The sequence below is a fragment of the Mustela nivalis genome (genome assembly GCF_964662115.1).
Source record: "Mustela nivalis genome assembly, chromosome: 11".
Taxonomy (NCBI): Eukaryota; Metazoa; Chordata; class Mammalia; order Carnivora; family Mustelidae; genus Mustela; species Mustela nivalis.
In genome coordinates this window covers 74876112-74899792 of record NC_139030.1, presented here as the reverse complement: position 1 = coordinate 74899792, position 23681 = coordinate 74876112, and the positions used below count along the sequence as shown (strand labels likewise).

The window sequence follows — 23681 nt, the reverse complement described above, 5'->3', positions numbered from 1 at the left end:
CACAATGACAGTAGCGATCCATGGCTTGCCTCTCCCACAGCGTCCCCGCCATGTGCCATCTGGCTCAGCTGGAATGTGGGAGTGTGCTCCAGATGTTGCTTATTTCAACTTCAATCAAGGGCAACCTCTTTTCAGCCATTGATGCAGGCCAAAATCCAGAAGGTCATTATTGACTTTGGTCTTTCTCTCACCCTTCACATCCAGTCTACCAATAAATCACCTCAGCTTTGCCTTCTAACTGCCTCCAGACTCTTTCCCCCTTCCTTACTGCTCTGAGCCCTGTCACCTGGGGCCAAGCTGCTATCCCCCCACCTGGACCACAGCAGCCTTCTAACTGTCCTCCTCACCTCAGCTGCCCCATTTCATCTCCTCTTTACACAGTGGTCAGAGCGATCCTTCTAAGTCAGACATTAGGTCGTGTCTCTCCTTTTCAGAAACTCTCCAGTCTTTCATTCAGAATAAAATCTAAAAAGTCTTTACAATAGGATTTTTTTCGTTATTTTCTCCCTGTCTTCTCTGCTAGGAATGCATGGACTACAAAGTTATCTTGGGACTAGAGTCTCTTCTCCTTTCCTGGAGCACCTTTGCTCACATGGGAAAACCTGGCCTTTCTTATAAAACTGACCTCTCTCCTAGGCAGCCGCTCCCCAGCCCAACTTTCATGACCTGACCACATCGAGAAATCATACTCCCCAAACAGCCATGTTAGAGCACCTGTCAGGTTTCTGCCCATTCCCAGTAGTTCTAGGAAAATCTGTCCAGGCCCTGCCTGATGCACCCATGTGGAATGTTGGACGTTGTGGGAGAACCATGGTGTTTGCCAGTTAAGCTGCTACTTAGGAATCCTTTTTATTTACGACCAGCACCACTGTCTCAAACCTTTATTTGAGGGCCCATGGTGCCTTGGGCCTTCCATGGTGCCTTGCTCTCCTCTTCCCTCAAGAGCCACCATTTTCCCAGGTGACTTTCAACTCTTCCTGGGAACCAGAGGGACCAGCTGCTGGATCTGCTGAAAACCCCCTTCAGAGAGCTACAGCCCCTCTCCACCTTCCCTCATCCTTTCCCTTCTCTTCATGCAGTAAAACATGCACCCATTCCAACTTGGGCTTAAGGCCTGTGTTGTCTAGATCTTTTAATGGCATCAGCATTCTCTAAGCCACTTGGTCTCTCAGTATCTAGCTTTCTTCACACCTGCCCCATCACATCTGTTCTGCGCTAACGTTTCTCCCTTCGCCAGGTGTCTCTAATCAGTCCTCTCTCTTCTGTTCCTACAGTTGCCGCCCCCTGCTCAAGTCCTTGCCATCCTCCCCTGGGACGCTGAGAGACCCAGTTCATGGCTCTCCATTCTATTTCCCCTGTGCTGTTAGATGACCTTCCAGAAGGTGACTCTGGTCCCATCACTCTGTTGCTCAGCATCCTCTCACAGCATGGTGGTGGGCTAGGATTTCCCCCAGAAGTCCAGTCTCCAGAGTGTGATGTACACAGACCTCTACCCACTCTTCTGCCATTTCATGACTGTCTACCAGCTATCCTCCAAGCCCCTCAGACTCTACTCTTGCCACTGAAGGGTTTGTTTGGCCCCCAAATTGCCACATTCCAGAGACCTTACATATGCTTTCCCCTCTTCCTAGCATGTCCTTCCCCTCATCTCTACCAGCACCAATCCTACTTACCACTGAGATCCATCTAAAATGCCGCTTCCTCTGTTATTAGTCCTTCCTTTATTCCTTTGGTAAAGACTCATTGAATATTTGCTCTGTTTGGGCATGACACAAGGTACTGAAGATACAGGAATTAAATATGCATCAAAATAGAAACAGTAGTTATCTCCTAATGGTGCATTTATAGAGTTCTTTTTCTTCTCCAATGAGAATTGCTTTGAGACTTTTTTTTTCCTCTTTCCTTTTAATAACCAGATAAGAGATATTGGAATATGTTTGTAGGCTATAGGGGAAGGCGAATAGAAAAGGAGCTGTTGAAAATGAGGAAAGAAGAAACAGATTTTTGGAGCCAGGTCACAAATGACTGGGAGGCCCTGACCCAAACCTTGGGTCAGGGATTAGCCCTCAGTAGGAGGAGAGGAACCCTTCCCCCCCACCCCCCGCCCCCGCTAGCACTCTCAGCTCGGAGGGAGTGAAGAGTGGGGACCCCTGCTGAAGTCCGGGAAGGTGCTCCCTTCCCTCAGAATCCATTCTCCCGTCTCTCCACCCTGCAGCACCTGACTGCCCTTAAGAGCCATTTGTGCACAGATCTGTTGTCCTCCTAGATCTTAACATCCTGGTAAACAGAACCCACTCTTAATCTTATAATCTCCTCCCCATGCTGCACAGTGTCATGTGTGCTTGAAAATGATTTGTAAAGTAAACTGCATACCTGTTTTCAGTCCTTTGTTTATTCAGTCTGCGTAAATGAACTGGGGTTCCCCTGGGCGAGGCCTTTTTATCTATAGCAGTCTTCTTAGCAGTTCTGAGTGTGTCCTGGGGGCTGAGGGCTTTCCACGGCTCATGTTGTTGGAAGAGGCCCACCACCTGCTTCCCCATGCGGACCTCTCCACAGGCTCTCGCCCCCACTGCTCCCCAGTTGCCACCTGTGGGAATCCTGGGAAACTTGAAACAGAAAATGGTGTGCGCATCCTGGGCCACTGTGGCATTCGCAGCAAGCCTGCAGAGCCTGGGCTCATGCAGTGTCGTGTCCCCTCGGGCTTTGGTTACCAACACAGAAACACATTGTTGGGTTTTGTGTTTCATCCTCAGACCCTACAGTGAAAATCCAGCCCCAGTAGCTCCCAATGCTATTGCCCAGAGACAATAGCTTCCAAGGCTGATTCTGAGGATAATAGAAAAGTTCCCCGAATATCCATCTTTAGTTCTTCGAGGAGGCAGGGGCAGAATTGTTTTATGTCAGGCCTGTAGGAACAACCCAAGACCAAAGGAGCCTTTAGAAAAACGCTGCTGTGTTCTCGGGGCCTCTCATGACCCAGTTTGCTAATGAAGGCACCGGGCAATTAGAGGCTTACCTAAGGGTCACTTCAGGGTAACAGCAGACTAAATCATGAGCACAGACTTTGCTGGGAATCCTTGGGACTCAAGTAAGGATTCAAAACAAAATAATTTCAAGAGATCAAAAACAAAAACAAAAAAGACATTTCTAGTTTATAAGGGTGTCAGGCAAAGAGCTAAGAATTATCTTTAATCAGCTTATCTCCTGCATTTTGATGTTATTAATAATGTATTTGAATTAAATCTAAAGATTCGGGCCTTTGGGTTAGTAAACAATACAATGGGTCGCTTTGGTAGGTGTCTTTAAAGGACCTCTGTGTTTAAGAGATGGGCCAGGTTGGTCTTGTTGAACGGCTAGAGCTGAGTAAATGAACCTCAGTGGCTTTAGAAGTTTGTATTTTGTATTTCCTGGGTCTCTCTGAACCCAGTCCTCGGAAGCCTCCCTCCCTTGCTCTCCTACACTTTCTTCCCTCTCCTTCCACCTATAGCTTCCTTCCCACACAGCCCTTAGGCCTCCCAAGCCCCATACAACTGTCTGAGGTAAAGAGAACACTTTTCCAGGACTACTCAGGCGTGGTGCCCTCATCCTCTGTCATAGGAATGGAATTCTTGTCTCCTAACCACATCCGGGCCTTCAGGCTCCTCTCATGTTCCTGCCATTTCCTAGGTTTCCGAGGCAAACACTTGAGGAAGTTGCCTCGTCTCCCTCCTCTTAAGCTTAGAAGTCTAGACAGCTGTCTCTTGATCAGGATGGGAAGGGACCCAATTATAGTCAAGGGTCAGCAGGCTAGGCTGATAGCAGGTGGCTTGAGACAGTATAAGAGTACACAGTTTACTCAGGCTTGTTTTCTATAAAATAAATCTTCCAGAAAAGTCTAGCACATAAACAAACTGCCTTATAAACTACAACCAGCTGGCAAACTCGCAGCCCTCTGCTCTGAGCCCAGGCTCTGTCCTCCCCACCATTGGCAAAGGCCTGTGGTGGGCCCAGAGCAGCTTCAGAGCCTCTCCACACAGGAGGAGAAGACATGGCCAGGCCTAAATGAAGGGTACTGTGGACTGTGCTTCCATCGACTCTCTACTCTGTAATCCTAACCTGGCCTTCTTCATTCTTTAAAAAGTGACAGGATGAGCAGAGGAGACCCCCACTTGCTGCTCAGCCAGCAGCCACCCATCCTGCTGGCTGTGCCCACTGCAGTCCCTAGCACCTTCCACCACAGACTCTCCCAGCCGTCTTGGAGCCCTTCCTCTTTCAGCCCAGTTCCTTTCCAGAAGTGTCCTTGGTAGCTTTGACTTAGGGAGGTGCTGACCTTCTTTTCAAAGTAAATTTTAAAATATAGGTTGATGGAAATGGACAGTTTTCAAAGGATACATTTCCTCACAATTCTGTATCTGTAAATTAGAGAAAGTTAGTATATATTTGAGGCATGCTTTGACTCCTTTACCTTACTGTCGGTCTCAGCTGAAATACAGTGTATTCGGCTGTGGTGTGACACATGTGAAACTGAATTTTGAATCTTACATAGTGAGACACAGACCCAGTCTTGGCTGCCAGTGAGGAGACTGTGTGACTTTTCAGACTGCCAGCCTATTTTCTCAGCTGTGGAATGGGCTGATCGGTGCACTCCATCAGAGGTGTTGAAGAGATTCTAAAAGGCAGTAGGTATGAAAGTGCCCTACAGCCCAAGCAGGCCAGATGCCCTCCAGGGTTGTGCCATTTCCTCGCTTACCTGGTACGGGAAAGGAGGTCTGGAGGTACATGTTGTGCACTCCTTCCTCAGCAGGGTGCTTCCAGCCATCTGCCCTCAGTGCCCTTGGCACAGTATTTAAGCTGACATTTAGACAGCCATGTCCTAGAGAATATGCGGGAAACTTGCAGCCTGCAGAAAGGGAGTGACCCAAATCCCCTGATGAAGCAAAGGAGAAGAGGAGGACAGGATCTTCTTTCGGAAGGATTTTGTTTATGAAGCTCCTCGTGGCTTTTTTACTTTTCCATGAAAAACTCTTTGTCCTTTTGTCTCCTGCCACTGGCGCTGGTTATGGACGGGGCGTTGATGTGAAGACAGTTTCCAAATGGGAGATTAATGAGGTGTTCTGTCCAGAGAGGAACCTTCCTCCCATGCTGTAAGGCATGCTGCCCCTGGGAACCCTGCCCCACCCCCATTTGGGTCTTCGCTTTCTTGCTGCCCTTGTATGTAAGGCAGTGATGGGTATCCTTGCTTCTCTGCTGCCTCTCCGCTTTTTCTTGGCCTAGGATTTTCTTTTTTTAAGATATTGTTTATTTCTTTATTGAGAGGGAGAGAGAGAGTGCATGCTGGGAGTGGAGGGAGAGGGAGAGAATCTCAGACAGACTTGGCACTGAGCCTGGAGCCCAAAGCGGGGCTCAGTCTCCATCCTGAGATAATGATCTGTGCTGAAGCCAAGAGTTGGACATTCAACTGGCTGTGCCAGCCAGCCGCGCCTCCCCAGCCTCAGAGTTGTTTTAAATCTGTGCATAGGATGATTCCCACAATCACTGCATTGTGTTAAAGCAGGATAGGTTCTGCTACCTAAGGCTACTGTCCCTGGGCCAGAATGTTCCTGATGGCTCTTCAAAGCTCCCTCTTCAGCCCTTTGTATATTCAGAAAAAAGGTTGGTGCAGATTTTTCTAGGATGCAGGTGTGAGCAGGAAGGGGTGCTCTTACTTGAGCACACTCTAGGAAACTTCTCGTCTGCGCCATAATCTGGTTTGGTGGTATTCGTGTGTGCTGGTAAGAAGGCTGCCTGTCATCGACTGATAAGGAAACAAGCTAAAGGAGCAGAGGTGCCCATTAGGGGAAAATTGGCTCAAACTAACTGAGACAGTGTAGCCTCTGTGTGTTGTTCTCAAGTTTTGGTAAGGAGTAGTAAACTTCTGATTTTGCCAAGTTACAGGTAATAAATTTTACAAACTCATGAGGATGAAAAGTGGCCTCTAGTCAGCACTCAGCACCATAATCAGAGGGCTTTGAGGGAGAAATAAGCTCTGTTTAGAGCAAGGACATATGGGCTTGGGGTTGGCAGAGTGTCTGAGAACCTTCTGGAACTTACGGCAAAATTCGGTGCATAAATATTTCAAAGGAGAGGACCTGGGGATTTCTTTAGATTTTTTAAAGCAGTTCTTGACCCACTAGTTTACCTGAAAATAGATGCCCAGTCAGGCTGGTGGGAGACTGCCTGACCTGTGTGTGGTGGTTACCCATAGAAGTGTACTGCGTCCTTCAGGAAAAATAGGACCCAGACCCCAGGAGGCCAGATAGCCTATGACTTGGATACCTGAGGGAATCGGTGGAACTACTCATAAGGTGTGTGGAATCGAATGGAAAGGAAAGTTTCCCCAAGCATGCTAAAGACAGACTGGCAAACAAAATGGACACATAGAAGGAGCAGGGTTGACTGGGTTTGGAGTGCAGTGGAGAAAAGGAAACAAGCTTAATCTTCAGGGGAAAACTTTGTGACCACAAGAATGAATGGGTCGTGGCCCTGTCATTCTAGAGGAGCTTGGAGCGACTCCATTAGTGGGGAGTTTTCAGGAAATGTGGATGTAATAGAAGGACAAGCATGAGCTGACCTTGAAAGGGACTCTTCTGGAGACCTGTGTGCACTACTTCCCCACCGGGACTGTTGGACGATACCTCAAGTTGGCTCTCTCATTTCTCTTGCATTCAGCACACACTGCAGACACCTCCTGAGAGCCAAATGCAGGACCTACTTGCTGCAGCAGAAGAGTCATGAGTACAGTATTTGAATCACTTATATTTTTGGATAGGAGTGGTTCTTGGAATAATCCAGAAAGTGCAGTTTAAGGGTTGGTTTTTGTTGTTTCTAAGAAAATTGAAGTCCAAATTACAGATCCAAGACTCTTATGTATAATGAGGCTCTTTGCACCGAATCAAAGGAAAAGGAGAGCAGTTTTTACCAATCTTTTCCTGGGATTCTCGGCTACTATTTTAAGAGTACTGGTTCTTCCTTCAGGGGAAGGTCAGGGTATTTTAGGGGTCAGTGTCTCTCTTGCCTTCCAGGGTAGTAGCCAGCATGTTCCATAGAGGCTGTGTGGTGTGGACAGCTCCTCTGGTCTGGGCTTTCTCCTTTACCCCAGAAATACCCATGGATCCTTCAGATGGCTTTTTTTCAGGAAGCATATTTTGGAGGCTGTCAACAGAATGGTTTGGCCTGTGAAAAAGAAGGCAGAGGGGATGTTTGCAAGTCCAGGCAGAGAGGTCTCGCAGCTGATTAGACTGACCTCCCTCCTCCCAAGCCCCTTCTGCCTCTCAGAACGTCTAGTTTTCCTTGCCCATGAATCCATTCCCCACAGTATTTCTCTCAGAGCTTTTCTACTTCTTCATGCCTTTGAGCCCCACCTAAACCCCTCATCCTTTGCCTTCTCCCCCATAGAGTGGAGCTAGAGTGGAGCTTTCCCCTCTCCACTTCTCCCCCAGAGTTGCCTCCCTCACCTCCCCTTTCCTTCCTGCCTCCTCTCCAGGCCACTCTTCCTCTCTCATGAATGGGTGCCTCTTCCCTCACCCCACAAACCCAGCACAATCCTCCGTCCCGCCAGCCCCCCAGAAGCAGTCATCCACACTCATTACCTTTCCTCCACCAGCCGTGCACCTATCCTTAACCCGAAGCTTCCAGAACTTCATTCCATCGTGGCCCACGGAGGAGCCACTGCTGTTTGCCTCACCTGAGGACTGTGTGCACCGGGCTGATGGCAGGAGGATCTGGCTTCCCCGACAGTGGATGGGGCCACAGTGGCAGCCTCTCCAAATCCACGCACACACAGCACAGGGCCTGAAATTGTAGTTTGCCTCTGCGTAACCACCACCACCACGCCCCACGCCCCATGCTCTAACCCCTAAAAAGCTGTCCAAAAGATCACCAAGAAGCAAATGTGACATGCAAAGATTTTTCTTTGTTTTTATCTTCCTTGACATCCAAGTGACATTTGATTCTCCCTAGTGGTGGCTAAGAGCTCAGACTCAGGCCATGGCTCAGTTCCTGGCTGTGCCTTTCCCCAGCCTGTGACCTCAGACAGGTCCCTTACCATGTCTGTGTCTCAGTTCCCGCCTTTGCAGAGTGAGGATAACAAAACTATGTCATTGGGTCGCAGCCTGAAATGGCTGCTCTGGGGGAAGCACCTTTTCCCCTCACAAGTGCTCTGGATGTGTCTGCTGTGGCTTCTGAGGACTCCTTTCTGTAAATCCCTTTCCCCTAACTCTGGACACCCTGATCTTTCTCCTGTCCTTTTGAGCTCTCTCATTTTTTGTTTTCACTCTCCAAAGTCTCTTTTTGCCCCCTAACATGGAGAGGTGGTAGAGAGTGCAGCCTTGACTCTCCCTTGCCCTTTCTGTCTTTCTCGGACCTTCCTGCCGAGGCTGCCAGTTCCCCACCCGTAGATGAGTCATCGACCCAGACCCCAGGCCCACACCCCAGCTGCCTGCTACATAGCCTACCATCTGGATCTTCTCCCTGCCCATCAGACTCAGCAGTCCCAAAAATATTTTAACGTTTGTTTTATTTTTATTTTAAAAGCAATAAATGCTCATTATAGAAAATACAGGCAAATTTCAAGGATAAAATATGAATCGACAGTAATGCCATGACAGCAAACACCACTGCTCAATTTGGGTGGATCTGTCAAGCCCAGTGTGCCTCCACCTGGGCCATGTTTCCCCCCAGGGATGTTTGGCAATGTCTGGTGACATTTTTGGTTGTCAGCTTGGGGTTGTGGGAGCAGCTGCTGGCATCTTTCAGGCAGAGCCCAGGAATATCACCAAACATTTTACAATGCACAGGCTAGGCCGCACAACAAAGAATTAGCCCACTCAATAGTGCTGGGGTTGAGGCACCTTGTTCTGTACCTTTGTCTTCACATAAGTGGCCCAAACAGAATAAGTCGGAATTCCTTTTCTCTTTCTGCCTCCATCCTACTTCTCTCATCTGTGTTCTCTGTTTCTGTCAGTGACCCCCCTTGTCTCCCTCACCCCACATCCAATCCATTACCAAGTCCTCAGATTGCCCATGTGTCACATCTTTGCCTTCTATCCCCATCCCTTATCTTTCTTCCAGTTTTGCTGTTAATGACCACTCACTCAAGGTAATGGAAAGGTGCTCCAGCAGGCCCTTCACCTTGAGTTTCCCTCGCGCTGGGCCTGGTCTGTACCACCTGTGTGCTTGGAGACCTTCTCTCGACCTCCACAGCCTCTTAAATCCAGCCCTTAGAGCCTGAACTCCCTGAGGGCAGGAGTTTCCTCATCAGTTTCCGTGCCTAGCTAGAACATAACACATTCTGAGCACAGCGTTGGTACTTGGTGGATCTCTGTAGAATGTGTACAGATGAATGGTTGCATGAAAGAAAAGTCTGGAAAAAGTTCTCCTGATTCCCTCTCAATCTGTCTTTGCAGATCCTTGGTGAATGGTTTGGTCGGACCATCATTCGCTCTTGTACCAAACTGAGCTACGAGCACGCACAGAGCATGATTGAAAGTCCGAACGAGAAAATCCCCGAGAAGGAGCTGCCCCCCATCTCCCCTGAGCACACCAGTGAGGAGGTGCACCAGGCTGTCTTGAATCTCCATGGAATCGCAAAGGAGTTACGCAAACAACGGTTTGTGGACGGCGCGCTGCGTCTGGATCAAGTCAGTCACTTCTTTTTTTTAGTGCAACCAACAGATTTGACTTATGCTTGAACCCAGCATGAGTGAGGTTCAACATGGCAGTCTTGGGATCTTCCCTTCTTCCTTCCCCAGTCACGGCACTGAAACAGTGTTCTCTGAGGCAGGCAGGGACTAACTTTTTCACCCTCCAAACTTAACAGGCACACGAAGCCCACTGACATGAGCCAAGGCAAAAGAGCGGTGTCTGTGTGGGTGGCCCTGTGACCGGCACGCCCAGCTGGTCTTTCCTGGCCAGGCCGTAACCCAGCATTTGAGCCTTCCCTCACTTTCTACCTCACATCCCTCTGAATGGAGGTGGGGACAGGAACAGGGAAGTTTACAAGGCAACTGACCAGTATCTGATGATGAGGCTTTTTAAAAAACGTGTTTCTTTTTATCCCTTGTCTTCCAAAAAGAGTCATATGTTTATAAATTCTGGATTCATATTTAAAGAGGCGGAGAACTGAGGAGACTGGGGAATGTTGACTGTTGAGGAACATGGCAGCCCGGAATGGTACTGATTACTTTTGCATATCACAGCTGCTCCCGTGGCCCCCTGGGACTTAGATAGCTGTCACTCAAACTTGGTCACATTTCCATGTCCATTTCTGTGTGCGGCGACTCTTAAAACCTAGGGATCCTTTCCTTGCCTGTCGTCAGTACGTTATATAGTAGAGCCTATGTTCTGTATTGTGCAGCTTTTTTTTCTCATTTATATTTCTTACCCAAACCCCTGAGAACCTGCTCTCTCTGCCTGCTCACTATAGGCTGAGGGAAGTCTCTAGGCATTTGAAAAATGAGTTGAGCAACAGGATTGGCTGAGGGAGACCACCGCCAAGGGGGCAGCCTCACAGAGACATCTTTGTCCAAGCCTTCCAGCATGGAAGGATCTCAAAATGCTCTGTTTTAAAACTTTGTAATTGAAGATTTCGTTTCATCCTAGCTTTTGTGATAAATGTCACTAATGCTTCTCAGCCAGCATTGCAAATAGTTACTGCTCTTGGTCCTAGGAGTAAGTTAGCAGCATCTGGGGCAAGTGGACACGCTGTTCTCCCTGTGCTTGAGGGAGTCAGGGCACCTTTTAGAGTTCACACACCACTCCTTCCCTGGCCTGAGCTCAGGCAGCCTGAACGGACCTGTCTGTGAATGCTGATGGGCAGTCAGGAGGCCGAGTGGCTGCTGGGGAAACCAGCAGACTGGGAGAAGAGGGACCAAAGGTACAGGAGATGACAGACTATCTCCTTTCCTTCCTTCAGGGAAATCCTTGGTGGGGTCATGAACACACCCAGGGTCTCACTCTCCAGTGGCTGCCTGGTTGTCAGATCCAAGGATGTTTTTTGGTTCTTGCTTCCTGGACTTGGTTTTGCATTTGGAAGCTCGCCTTTGAAGCTCGCCTCCTGGTTCTCTGCTTCTCTTCGGATATCTCCAGTAATATCCTGCTGGTCCCTTTGCAGAAGCCTCTTCCTCTGCTGTCCCCTGTAGGCTTCTCGTTCATTGGAGTCTTCTCCACCCTCTTTTTTGTCTCTATCCACACTCCCTGAACAAATTCTTCTACTCTTAGGATTGTCACTACTACCTGGATGCTGATGATGCCCAAATCTTTCTCTCCAGCCCTGCCCTCCTTCCCAAAGCCTCGACAGGCCTCTCTCCCTCTGCCGTCTCAAACTCTCCACCCGGATGCCTCAGGGTCTCCTCAGCTGGTGCTCGTCCTTCCTTGTGCATGGATCGGTGCCCGTGGTGCGCTGTGCAGCCTGCCTCACGCTCCCTCCTGCCTCCGCTCCCACCGGGACAGTTGTGTGCATCAAAAAACTTTGCTGTTTACCCAAATCAAATAAGATATACTGATCAGATAAGAGCATAAAAAAGAAAGCTGTTGTTTCTGTGAAAACTAAAACTGTCTGAAAAGATTCAGTAAGGATGAATCTATAAAAATTCTGCTATTTGCGTGTGACAACTGTATAAAAATAGGAGGGAAAAATGATAAAATTCAGGAAGAATTCTGTACTCAGATGGCTTTGCAGATGTCTATGTTATCCCTCTCTTAAAGAAATGAAAACTGTAGGGTGCCTGTGTGGTTCAGGGTTCAGGTCATGATCTCAGGGTTGTGAAATGGAGCCCCTTCTCCTGTTCGCTCTCACTCACACTCTCTCACTCTCTCAAAAAAAAAAAAAGTTAAGAAAACATAAATTATAGATAATGAATTATGAGTAATTTATTCAGAAAAAAATGTAGAAATCAATTATCATTCTCTTTTTTTAATTAATTTTTTAAAAAGATTTTATTTATTTATTTGACAGACAGAGATCACAAGTAGGCAGAGAGGCAGGCAGAGAGAGAGAGGAGGAAGCAGGCTTCCTTGCTGAGCAGAGAGCCTGATGTGGGGCTCCATCCCAGGACCCTGGGATCATGACCTGAGCTGAAGGCAGAGGCTTTAACTCGCTGAGCCACCCAGGCACCCCCTAATTATCATCCTCTTTTAAAAAGCTTTATATTTTGGGGTGCCTGGGTGGCTCAGTAGGTTAAGCCCCTGCCTTTGGCTCAGGTCATAATCTCAGGGTCCTAGGATCAAGCCCCACATCCTGCTCTCTACTCAGCGGGGAGCCTGTTTCCCCCTCTCTCTCCACCTGCCTCTCTGCCTACTTGTGATCTCTCTCTGTCTGTGTCAAATAAATAAATAAAATCTTAGAAAAAGTTTTATATTTTGAAAAACTGAATGAATGTGCATTTATGTAAATTAAATGATTAGTTATAAATATATCTCATGTACAATTCCCTTCTTTATTTTTTAAAAGATTTTATTTATTCATTTAGAGAGTGCATGCACGAGGGCAAGTGGAGGGAGGGACAGAGGGAGAAAGAGAGAGAGAGAGAGAGAGAGAGAATTCAAGCTGACTGCCCACTGAGCGGCGAGCCCAACACAGGGCTCCATTCCAGAACCCTGAGATCATGACCTGAGCCGAAACCAAAAGTCAGATGCTTAACCAATGGAGTCTCCCAGGTGCCCCTGATTCTCCTCCTTAGCCAGCCCCTACAATAACTTACTAACCACTTCTTCAAGCACCTCAAATGAGAGGGCTTCTGTTACAACATCTTAGAGATCTTACCCTATCAGATTGTCAGAATGTTTGATTGGATTAAATATAAGAAATGCTCTATAACTATAAAACTATAAAAGGTCACTGTTGGGTGATCTCAACTCACAGTAGGAAGGGTATGGTAGTCAAGGAAGAAGAATGATCACAGATTATTGTTATTGATCTGTTGGTTTATCGTAGAATCAGAATTTAATTGCTGAAAACAACCTTAGATATTTCTATCTCATTGGCTGTCACAATTTATATGTTGGCGAGCTGATGCCCCCCAAAGGTTAAGTGATTTGCTTATATGCAAGAAATCAGATAGCTGATTCTTTGTTCAATTTTCCTCCATTTACATCATGCTGACTTAAGAGAGAAAAGTTTTCCTTCAAAGTGAGGGAGAGAAAAAGCCCTCAAAAGTCCTAATTGGGTTCCAGTTAATTAAGGTTTGAAAATAATGGATGTACATCCTTGGAGTGGATTCCTTGGTTCCCCAGAAAACAAGTTGTGAGGACCACAGCTTTGGAAGGAAGAACACATCAATCTTGCACAGCAAGGGACACTGGCAAGATCCTTTATAAATCAGCTCAATGGCCCCATTCAGGGGTGACCGGGTTTTATTCCCCCAGGCCTGCTGCCTGCCTTTGCCCTCGCAAAAATCCACTTGGTGCATTTGGTGTAGCCGGCTGTTTGGAACTTCTCCCTGCAGCTTTGTTTGCCTCATTTCACCATGTCCACATTTTTGGTCAGTCCTTAAAAAAAATATGCCCTTTCACACTCGCCTCAATTAGAGAGGCCGTGCCTGTCACACAATAGGCCCTTGGATGCAGAATACATCTGCTAAACCAGAAGTTTTCCCTTTCCTGGAAGTCAGTTTACCATGAGGACCTCCGGAATGAGGGAGGTGGGGGGTACTAGGGTAGCGTCTGTCTGTTTAGCCAGGGTCGGATCAGTTCAGAGGTTAGAACACACAGAAATACGGAGCTGCTTGACCACCGGGCGACTGCAGTGGACAGTGTCAGCCAGAGCGGCCTCAGCCACATAGGATACAGTGCGCCCTCAGCCCTCAGGGCTGCCTGGGCTGGCTCCAGTCCCCAGGGTCCGCCTACTGAAGTTGTCTGCTCACCCCAGCATGCTATCAAATGCGACCAAGGTGTGTATGTACTGTGGTGTGGAACCCATTGGGAAGGGCCGCCTTAAAGGTCAGATCACCCGCTTCCTATCACAGCCCTCTTTTACCTAGAGCTCAAACGTTGTTCTACAGAAGTTCTAGCTCTGTGAAAGGATGCCCCTTTGTTTCACTGCCCAAAAAGCAAATGCAGATGCCTAATGCATTCTTTGTGCTTTTTGGTCACAGGAGTTGAATAGTATTACTTCTGGGTGGTTATTTCCCATCTCCACGTTTCCCACTGCCATGTTAATTCTAGATTCCAACAGATTCTGGTCTCATTTTCTTTATCATCACATATGTCACTGCTGTTTCTTGAAAGAAGATGCCCCCAAACGGGGCCCAGATGTTTTTGTAGTAAAAGGAACCATTACGGTTTATAATCCTACGCAAACCGTGAGTTTTGGAGAAGGGAAACTGAGAAGCCCTCCCTCTTCACTCTGGTTCTGTCGTTGCTCCGTGACTCGGGCCTGCTGGACAGGCCCTGAGGGTATGCCCAGCTCCCTGAAACTTCTGTTTATGCCCAACACAAAGTCTGCTCCCGGCAGCCTTCTCTCTAGAGAGGAAGAGAATGCTGCTTGTGATCTGACATGGCCTCAGACTCCTTTTAGCATTCTGTGTCTTAGTGGTTGCCTTTAAGAAAGGATAGCAAGGGAGGATAGCGGCATGGTAAATAGAACCCTCAAACAAAAACATCTCAGGGAAAATTGATTATCTTCAGGAAGCTACACTTACAGTGTTCTGGGGCTTTCTCTCAGCCCGACATTCCTCAGTCAGGAGAGAGCCCTTAGAGAGAGCCTACTTTGTGTGTGGGCTTCTGTGAGAAACCCGCATGATGGCCTGTGAGAAACTGGGCCCTTTCTGGAGTCTTCCCAGCAAGTGGTCAAGGACGTGAATGGTTCCTACTGAGCCTTTGACTTTCTGAATTTAGCGAAAGTTGCAATGAAGGAGAGTTTATATTTCCATCTTGGGTGATACCTCCAAACTAAAGGAGCCTTTACTGAATTCTCAGCTACCTCTTCTATGATGCCCTCCTGGCAGGATTTGAAGCCCAGACATTGGGCATTTTCCTTGAGTGGACTTGATTATAAAGATAAACTTGATAGTGAAATAATTTTTAAGTACCTTGGGACCCAAGCTACTGTGGAGTACTATTCTAGATGTCCTTGGGCTAACCCAGCCCTGAAGTCAGGAGTCTGCAGACTTGCTGGAAAGGGCCAGATAGTAAATATTTGGGACTTTGTGGGCCATACAGCCTCTGTCTCAACTCCCCAACTCTGCTCTTGCGACGTGAGAGTAGCCACAGACAAACCAGTGAGCAGACTGTGTGCCAAGAAAGCTTTAAGGACCCTGGAATTTGAACTTGACATCCTTCTCATTTCATAAAATAGTGTTCTCCCTTTGATGATTTTTCGATCATTTAAAAATGTAAAAAGAGGGCGCCTGGGTGGCTCAGTGTGTTAAACCTCTGCCTTTGGCTCGGGTCATGATCCCAGGGTTCTGGGATCAAGGCCCCAGTCGGGCTGTCTGCTCAGCAGGGAGCCTGCTTCCCCCTCTCTCTCTCTGCCTGCCTCTCTGCCTACTTGTGATATCTCTCTCTCTCTCTCTCTGTCAAATAAATAAGTAAAGTATTTTTTAAAATTATTTTTTAAAGTGTAAAAAGCATTTTTAGCTGTATAAGAGCAGGTAGAAGGCTTGATCTGGCCTGGGGTCCATAGCTTGCTGACCGCCACTCACCTGAAATTTAGCTCTGGGACCCAGCAGCTCTTCAGGGCTCATAATCACCGCACCAGGGAATCAGGCGAGGTGATGGAGAACAGCGGGGCTTAGTTAGCTCTGGGGGTGGTTTCATGCAATTAAGTAAATTATTCCTTTGATTAGTACCACGTTTAGCAGGTCCAATCGGAGGCCAGAAGTAGAGGAATGAATCAGATCAGCACCAGTTCCCTTACCCTAGTTACAGGCAGGTAGCTTTAATTAGCCAGAGGCAAACAGAGCAGCAGCTCTCATTTCCCACCTCTGTGAGCTGGCAGCCTCTTTGCAGTTGGGTCTCCTCCCCAGCCCGCCTGCAGAGAGAGAGGCTGGCTCTGCCTTCTCACCCGCTGGTGGGGTGGGCCTGCTCTCGGCCGAAGCCAGCTCTATGGGGCGGGGGGGGGGGGGGTGTCCACTCCGCCCCCGCCCCCGCTGCTGTATGTAGCTATAGGTTTTGTTGACTCGTATGTTTAAAGTTACAGTGAAGAATGTTTCTGTTCTCACCTTCAGTACAGTCATTTGCAAAAAATGAGCCTTCCAGCTCTCTGCTGTTGAATTTTTGTACCATATGATATCTGGTGCAAGGTAGAAAGAATGGGCTATTCATCCTGACTCACTCTTCCTTGGTCTTACTATTTACATCCCCAGTAAAGCACCGGGGCAAGCTGCTGGTCAGATGGTCGGACGTGTTTGTCGAATCGGTCTCTATTGTCTGAGTCATGGAGTCCTTCATTCAGCATACCTTCCGAAAGCTTTTACTGGGCACATGGTGTGTGCCAGGTGCTGGTGATGAGGGGAATGAGTTCTGGGGAAGACTCCAGAATGAGCAGCCATGGGGCGCTAGGTAGGCAGGCAGGTGAGAAAGACTTCCATGTGTCCCAGTACTTAGGTAGGCCCCATTAAACCCCTCTTTTCCTTAGAAAGGAATCTTTGTATCAGATTATAAAAGCATAAGTAAATTCCTTGATCTATGAAAAGGTATTTAAGTATATTCTAATATTATAAAATTTAGAAAATACAACCGTGTAAAGAATAAATAAAAACCACCTAGCTTTTACGAAGATGGCGCCGAAAGCTAAGAAGGAAGCCCCTGCCCCTCCCAAAGCCGAAGCCAAAGCAAAGGCTTTGAAAGCCAAGAAAGCGGTGCTGAAAGGCGTCCACAGTCACAAAAAAAAGAAGATCCGCACATCACCTACGTTCCGACGACCGAAGACTCTGCGTCTCCGAAGGCAACCCAAATACCCTCGAAAGAGCGCCCCCAGGAGAAACAAGCTTGACCACTATGCCATCATCAAGTTCCCCCTGACTACTGAGTCAGCCATGAAGAAAATAGAAGACAACAACACACTTGTGTTCATTGTGGATGTCAAGGCCAACAAGCACCAGATCAAACAGGCTGTGAAGAAGCTCTATGACATTGATGTAGCCAAGGTCAACACCTTAATCAGGCCTGATGGAGAGAAGAAGGCATACGTTCGGCTGGCCCCTGACTATGATGCTTTGGATGTTGCCAACAAAATTGGGATCATCTAAACTGAGTCCAGCTGGCTAAATCTAAATACAGTTTTTTCATGATAAAAAAAAAAAAAAAAAAAAAAAAACCACCTATAACTCCATCATCCAGAAATAGCCACTGCTAATATTTAAATGTCTTATGGTTCCTTTTGAATATCCTCCTTAACACTTCATGGCAGGAGGGAGGAGTGGTTAGCATAAAATACATATAATTTTCATATTCTGCTTTTTAATATTATGGAATGAGTTTTTTCCCATGTCATTCAAAATTCTTCTAAACCATTATAATGCATCTGTAATATTTCCTCATATTAGTAAGCTCTGGAACATTTAGCCATGACCCAATTGTCGATATTTAGATTATGATTTTTTTAATGTTATACATAATAGTGCCATAGCCACCTTGTATCCTAAGTCTTTACGCTGATTCTGATGATTTCATTAGGATGGTCCTAGAACTATGCTGATAGGATAAGAGGGACAGACATATTTAAGAATCTTCAAACAGTGCCCCATTCCCTTGCAGAAAGGTTGTACCAACTTCTTCTCCTTCCAGTAGCCTATGAATATGGGTGGGAATACCTGTCAGGAGTTCTGTGTCTATACTGAGTGTATGTGTCTGTCTGTCCCTGCCCCTCTTTCCTTCTCTCTCTCTCTCTCTCTCTCTCTCTCAAAGTCATGTCCTGGTCTCCTGCAATGTCCCAATGGCTGTGGTCTTGGATTATTCCTTCATCATTCCTATTTTATTTTATTTTCATGAGGTCTTGCCTACAAAGAGTAGTATCACACATAGACTCTTCTAGCATTAGCCATTACAAAAAATACTCAACCTAAAATTAAGCCTAGGTTTTTTCTTTTTGTGAGAGAGAGAACGTGAGTGGGGTGGGGAGTGCCTATAGAGGGAGAGAGAGAATCCCAAGCAGGTTCCACGCTCAGCACAGTGCCCAACGCAGAGCTCAATCTCAGGACCCTGAGATTATGACCTGAGCCAAAATCAAGAGTCAGACCCTTAAAAGACTGAGCCCCTCAGGCGCCACTAGAGTCCAAAAATTTTAAATGGCTGAGAGGGGTAGTTGAAAGCATCTTGCTAACCCCTTGTTGGAAGCTGAGACCGGAGAGCAACCTCCTGCCCCAAAATGAGATCCTTCTTTCCTCTCATTAGAATCCATAAAGAAACCTGTCCTTTTTGAAATGATGTTGAGAATCACTGCTGCATGTTCAGATCCTCAAAGAACATTGGAAATTCAGTAGCCTTTCTTCTGTGGCTCTTACCTCCTGTGTATAATAGCCTTGGGTTGGCCTGACGTGAATAATTATAAAGAAATCAAACTGAATTAAGACTAAAGAGCCCAGTGTGGCTTTACCATAAGAATCGCTGTGCTTTTCTTCAGGAAACAGGAAGGTTTCCACTAGAAGTTCAGGGCTTCTGTTTCAGTGTTGACAGATGTGCATTATTTCAAGCATGGAGAGAGTTCTAGAATTAGTGAGGTTTAAAGAATATCAGTCTGTAAGTTTTTCCCAGTTGCCAGCTTCATACTAATTATATTAGCAAAGTTTTCATTTAAGCGTATCTAGCTCATTTATAAATAAATCTTCAGCCAAGAATCTGTGCTCCTTTGAGCGAGTCAGCAGCCAGGCCATCTAGCACAGCCTCTGTGAGGCGAGGGGAAAAGCTGGACAGAACAAGCTGCAGCCTCAGGCTTTGGGGAGGACCTGGCAGCACAGAGAGCCCCGGTCATGCCTCTGAGAGAAGGGGAGAGATGGATCGGATGGCATCCCTACTTTCATATGGAATCGGGGAAGCCAGTCCCTACTTATGCATCCTAAGGCATGAACAAGAGACAGACCTGAAAACTTGACCTAGTTGTAGCTAAGTAACACGAATTACAGCCACTGTGGGAGCTGAGCACTGTTTGTGGCTTGTTAACATGTGCATAAAAACGAACATATATCATTAAGTAGCGGAGTAACTGTGCCGAGTAGCTTGTTATTAAAACCCCAAACTCTTCATGTGCTCTTCCCTTAGGCATGTCACATAGTCATTTACTCATAATTTTTAAAAATTAGAAGGAATACAGGTAGTATTATTCTGGAAGTTGTTAAAAATACAGACTCAGACATGATCTTGGACCCTCACTGGACAGATATTTCTTAAGTTCCCGTTGTGTTACGAGTACTGCCCATAGTTCTCTAAAGGAGCCTGAGGCAGTGGAAGGCCAACTCTCTACCTTCCAGTTACAGAGTGAACTTGAGAAGAACTCTGTGTACTTACAGGAAACTCCAATAAGATAAAAGCAAGGGCATAGGCCGTTGACTCAGGGCTGAAGGTATAGGTTTTTAGGTTGAATGGGATTCGTAGAAGAGGGCTGGCTGGGGGAGGGAAGGCTGACTCGCACAGTGGTGCCAGGGAAGGACACGACTGGTGATGGGGAAGCTGAAGGGCAGGGAATGCCCACTCTGTTGGGACAACATGGCATAAAGCCCATCGTGCTACTCTCTCCTCTTGAGTCCCGAACCCACTGAGAAATAGACACACAAGTCAGACTGAGAATGAAATATTCTATTGGTGATAAAAGTTTGGATCAGAGAAGGCAGCTCAAGTGGGTTCAAGCATTTGAAATAACCCAGAAGTTAATGTTCTAAAAAGAACTCTGGTTGGAGTGATTAGAGGGAGCAGAAGTATGGCCCCTACCAGGCCGTGTACCCGGGAATGGGCCAAGTGTGACCTTCACCACTCAGTGCCCTCCAGGGTCCCTAAGAGTGCCACCCCTCCCAAGCAGTGGCCACAGAGGAGGATCGAGGGCTGGTGCTTTCTTCTTGCCCACAAGGGCCAGTACAAATCCTCAGCAGAATTCTGGAAGACTGCTTCTTATATAACTTTACAGAGTGGACTTGGTCCCGTCCCAGTTCTAGGAGCTTTTCACTTGCCTGCTGCTGCTTTCTATTTGCCTGTATCCAGGCTTATTTCTTACAGAGGGGGAAAGCACCCCTTCCCCCATAAACCTGTCTTCATTTCCAAGAACCTGAAGAAGGCACCTGCAATTTTGCTACAGAGAGGTTTGCATTGGCCAGCCCCTCCCCCGCTCTCCCTCCCCTCCTCCCACTTTGGGCTCCCCAGCACTTTATTTATACCCATTGCCTGTCTTGATCATATTGTCCCACTGCTTTGTCATTTCCCATTTTCCTCCCTGTCTCCATCTCTAAGACTGTGACTTCCTGAAGGGTAAGGACAGTGTCTTGTTCGTCTCTGTATTCCCGCCCCCTGCACGCTGCTTGTTTCTAACCAGGCATTTCAAGGCCTCTGACCATCTCTGTGTATATTGGTCTTTTTTAAAAAGAGGAAGGTAGTTGTGACCTGGACAGGGGACTGTAGCTCTGAAAGAGAGGGGTGCTTACGTAAGAGAATTAAATGCACATTATAAATCAGAGGTTTCCTCCCCTCTTTGAATAGAAGGGTTGGGTGTTTGATTCCTCGCCAAGGGATCCAGGGTTTAGAACAGGGTGTAATGAGGACTTTCTCAAGGTGGAGCTGCCCGGACAGGTGTGCAGAGGCAAGAAGCTCCAGTCCCCCAGGGGACTGGCAGTGTTTCTAAGGCATCACCTCCGTGTCCTCAGATCAGGGAGCCTGTGTCCCCAAGGGGAGCCTGTCAGCAGAGGCTCTCCAGGGGAAGGCAGAGACCCCCAGTGTACCACCCTGGGAACGGAGATGTCCAGGCTTGTCAGAGACCTGGCTTGCCCACATGGAAAGGTGGGCAAGGCACCAGATCCCCCCGCCACCTGCCTTCCACAGAGACTCCCTCTGGGGTAAGCTGATGTCAGCTGCTATCCCCCACCCACATGACAAAATGGAAATGATCTGTGTACCACGATGGGATCCTGGTCGCTGCTCCCTCCATAAATTCTGATCGGAGTCTGATTTTGCTTCTCATGGAAATGGTTTACACAAGACAGGCGTTCTGTGTTAGGCTGCTGGGCTGTCTGAGCAGAGTAGATAACTCACATCACAGTTGGGGTTGAGAGTGTGCCCAGATGACTCAGACTTAAGTCCCTAGCATTTCGATGGGGCAGAGAAGGGAGGCCAAGGGCTCTCATCCTGACGAGATGATATATAAGAAATTTCTGGGGGTCAAGCAGGGCAGCGGCCAGCATCCCTTGTTCCGCTCTGAGATGTAAGACTTTCAGGTTAGCGGCCTCAACAGACAGAAAAGATTTGGCTCCTGGGGGCTTAGTCTTTCGGGTAATTGATTAGGAAGCTTGGCTTCTCCCATTTCTATTCACAGGACTCTCTGCACGTCCTCAGCCTGCCCCCATGTCACAGCCCACGTCACTCGAATGTGAGCCAAACAGCTACGTAAGAGATGTGGAATCCTTTGACGTTAGTAAAACCTGCATTGGGGAAAGGGAACCCTAGCAGCTGACCCTGAGATTTTAGCATGACTGCTTCTCAGGGCTGGCCCAGTGGATTTCGGTTTCCATGGTCCGGGGAGCCAAGGGGGCCTCTGCTCCTGTTCACGGCCTGCCCTCAGCTCTGCTGCCAGATTGAGTTCCCCCAAACATTGCTTTCACCTGTCACTTGAGGACCTGCAGTCTCCTGAAGCAAATTTCAGGGACCAGTCAGCTTTCTGTAGCTCTTCCAGGACAAGATCTAGGATGGCTAAGTTTTAATTTTGCCAAACAAGGACATTGTCTTAAAAAGCTAGTTACCATTTATTGTCATCATGATTTCACAAATGAAGACATTTTAGCACCAAAATGAGGGAAAGATATCTTTCACAGTATGAAGCAGTCTTTCCCAGTGACTTGACTGAGCTTTGTAGGAAACCTCTTTCTCCTTTTGTTCATCCCAGACCAGCCTTTAAGAAGGGCTGGATTGCTGCATCGGGCCCAAGTGCCTCCTGGCTTCAGAGGCCCCTTCGGAGGCCTGTGTTTGACGTTCCCAGTGTCCCACCAGCCCATCTCCCTTCCTCATCCTTCCCTGCCTTCACAGAGCCTCGGCCTCCAGCTGATCGCCCCAGTCCCACACACTTCACTTCCTCTGGAAGCCTGCTCCAAAGGGGTCCAGATAGCAATATTTCATAGGTTTTCATTCATTTCTTGTTATCATTTTATTTCTTTATTATCTTCATCTCCCTCCTTGCCTGGATTCTTGAACGTCAGCTGTGGAGAAAGTAGATAATGTTGCTGCAACTTCTTACCTGCAGATCTGTGGTGTTGGCACTCCACAGGCACCGTAAATGTCACCTGCAGCCGGTGGGGGCTCCAGGACCCAGTGCCCACTTTACATCCAGTCTAGAACTTGAAGAGCTGGTCCCATTATTCCTCAGGGCATTCCCACGTTTTTAAAAGCAGAATATTACTGTAACACTGTTTGTTTTGTAGCACTCTTCCCATTCCCCTTTTAAATGGCATGTGGAAGACATTTTTCAGCTAAAGAGAATTTAAGAGCTTTCAAAGTGTTTTGTAACTTGATTTCTTTTGACTTATCTTTTTAGTTTCCCACACTTTTTTTTTTTTTTTTTAAATATCTACCACGTACAAGTACTGTTCCAGGTATTGGGGACAAAACAAAAGAGAACATGATCCTAGCTTTCCGTGTCCCAGCCCTCAGAGTAGCTTAATGTCTTATGGAGGAAATGGGATACAAATAGAAGAAGGAGGTGTGAGGGAAAAGCCTGGATGATAGGTCGCGCTGGGTTTGAGTGGAGGTGGCTGCCTAGGTGTTTTGTATGAGAACACTGGCTATGATTGGAAGGGGCCACTTTAAAAGTCAATTAGAGACAAGGTCAATCTATTTTTAAAAGTTTTCTTCTGTACAAAATAGGAATTGGCAATTTGGTATAAGAAGAAAACTGGAAATGCTGAAAATAAATTAGAAATTCTTTAATTGCCCCTTGAATTGTGACCCCCTGGGGTAAAGGAAATCTGCCAGATTAGAGAGAAATGAGCCCAGACCCGGAAGGGCAACACCCAGGGAGGGAATCCCAGCAGGTTTCTTATCTGCTTGTCAGCATTAAATTGGCAAGCTCCTAAATAGGAAAATTTGCTAATGAATAACAGTCCACTGGGTTTGAAGTACATATGAACAGGGAGCCATTACTGAGCTCTGAGAATGTAGGCTGGGCCATGCGGCAGTCTGAAACTGCTTTGCTGCAATCAGTTTCCTTCTGTAAATAACAAGGGAGCTCTCTCCTTCCGTTCTCCTGCCGTCCACTCCAGCCAAGCACTGGGGCCGCGCTCAAAGTCTTTCCTACCTCCCCGGCTGGCGTGCAGGGACGTGCTCCTGAGCTGAAGCAGAACACGGGCAGAGCTCAGAAGCTTCTCCCTTTTTTCCGCCTGCTTGGCCATCCTGCTTCCTGGACTTGATTCCTGACTCCTTGTTGCCGAGGACTTCTCCGTTCCTGTGGAGATCTGTCCTGGTTGCCCAGATGCCTAGCTTTGAACTTCCCTTTGGTACATGCTTCAGCTCCAGACTGGCCTAGGTCCAGATCCCATTCT

The 23681-nt window shown here is 47.4% G+C and overlaps 2 protein-coding genes and 1 long non-coding RNA gene across 5 annotated transcripts in view; 2 read left to right on the top strand and 1 right to left on the bottom strand.

Moving 5' to 3' along the window:
- DIS3L2 (DIS3 like 3'-5' exoribonuclease 2) overlaps nt 1–23681 on the top strand; it is a 359703-nt gene that overhangs the window by 277720 nt on the left and 58302 nt on the right. For all 3 annotated transcript variants that reach the window (XM_082690641.1, XM_082690643.1, XM_082690642.1), the window contains exon 13: nt 9423–9656. In XM_082690641.1, coding sequence (XP_082546767.1) covers nt 9423–9656 — 234 coding nt within the window. The remainder of the gene's footprint in view (nt 1–9422; nt 9657–23681) is intronic.
- On the bottom strand, nt 6756–22683 carry LOC309844248. The gene is made up of 3 exons (XR_014300564.1): nt 22382–22683; nt 7703–7809; nt 6756–7191 (listed from the first exon to the last, which is right to left on the bottom strand). It is a non-coding gene; the product is annotated as an uncharacterized lncRNA (long non-coding RNA).
- On the top strand, nt 16719–17276 carry LOC309844240 (large ribosomal subunit protein uL23). Its single transcript, XM_082690671.1, has one exon. It carries the CDS (start codon nt 16734–16736, stop codon nt 17202–17204), a length of 471 nt encoding a protein of 156 aa, XP_082546797.1. The 5' UTR covers nt 16719–16733; the 3' UTR covers nt 17205–17276.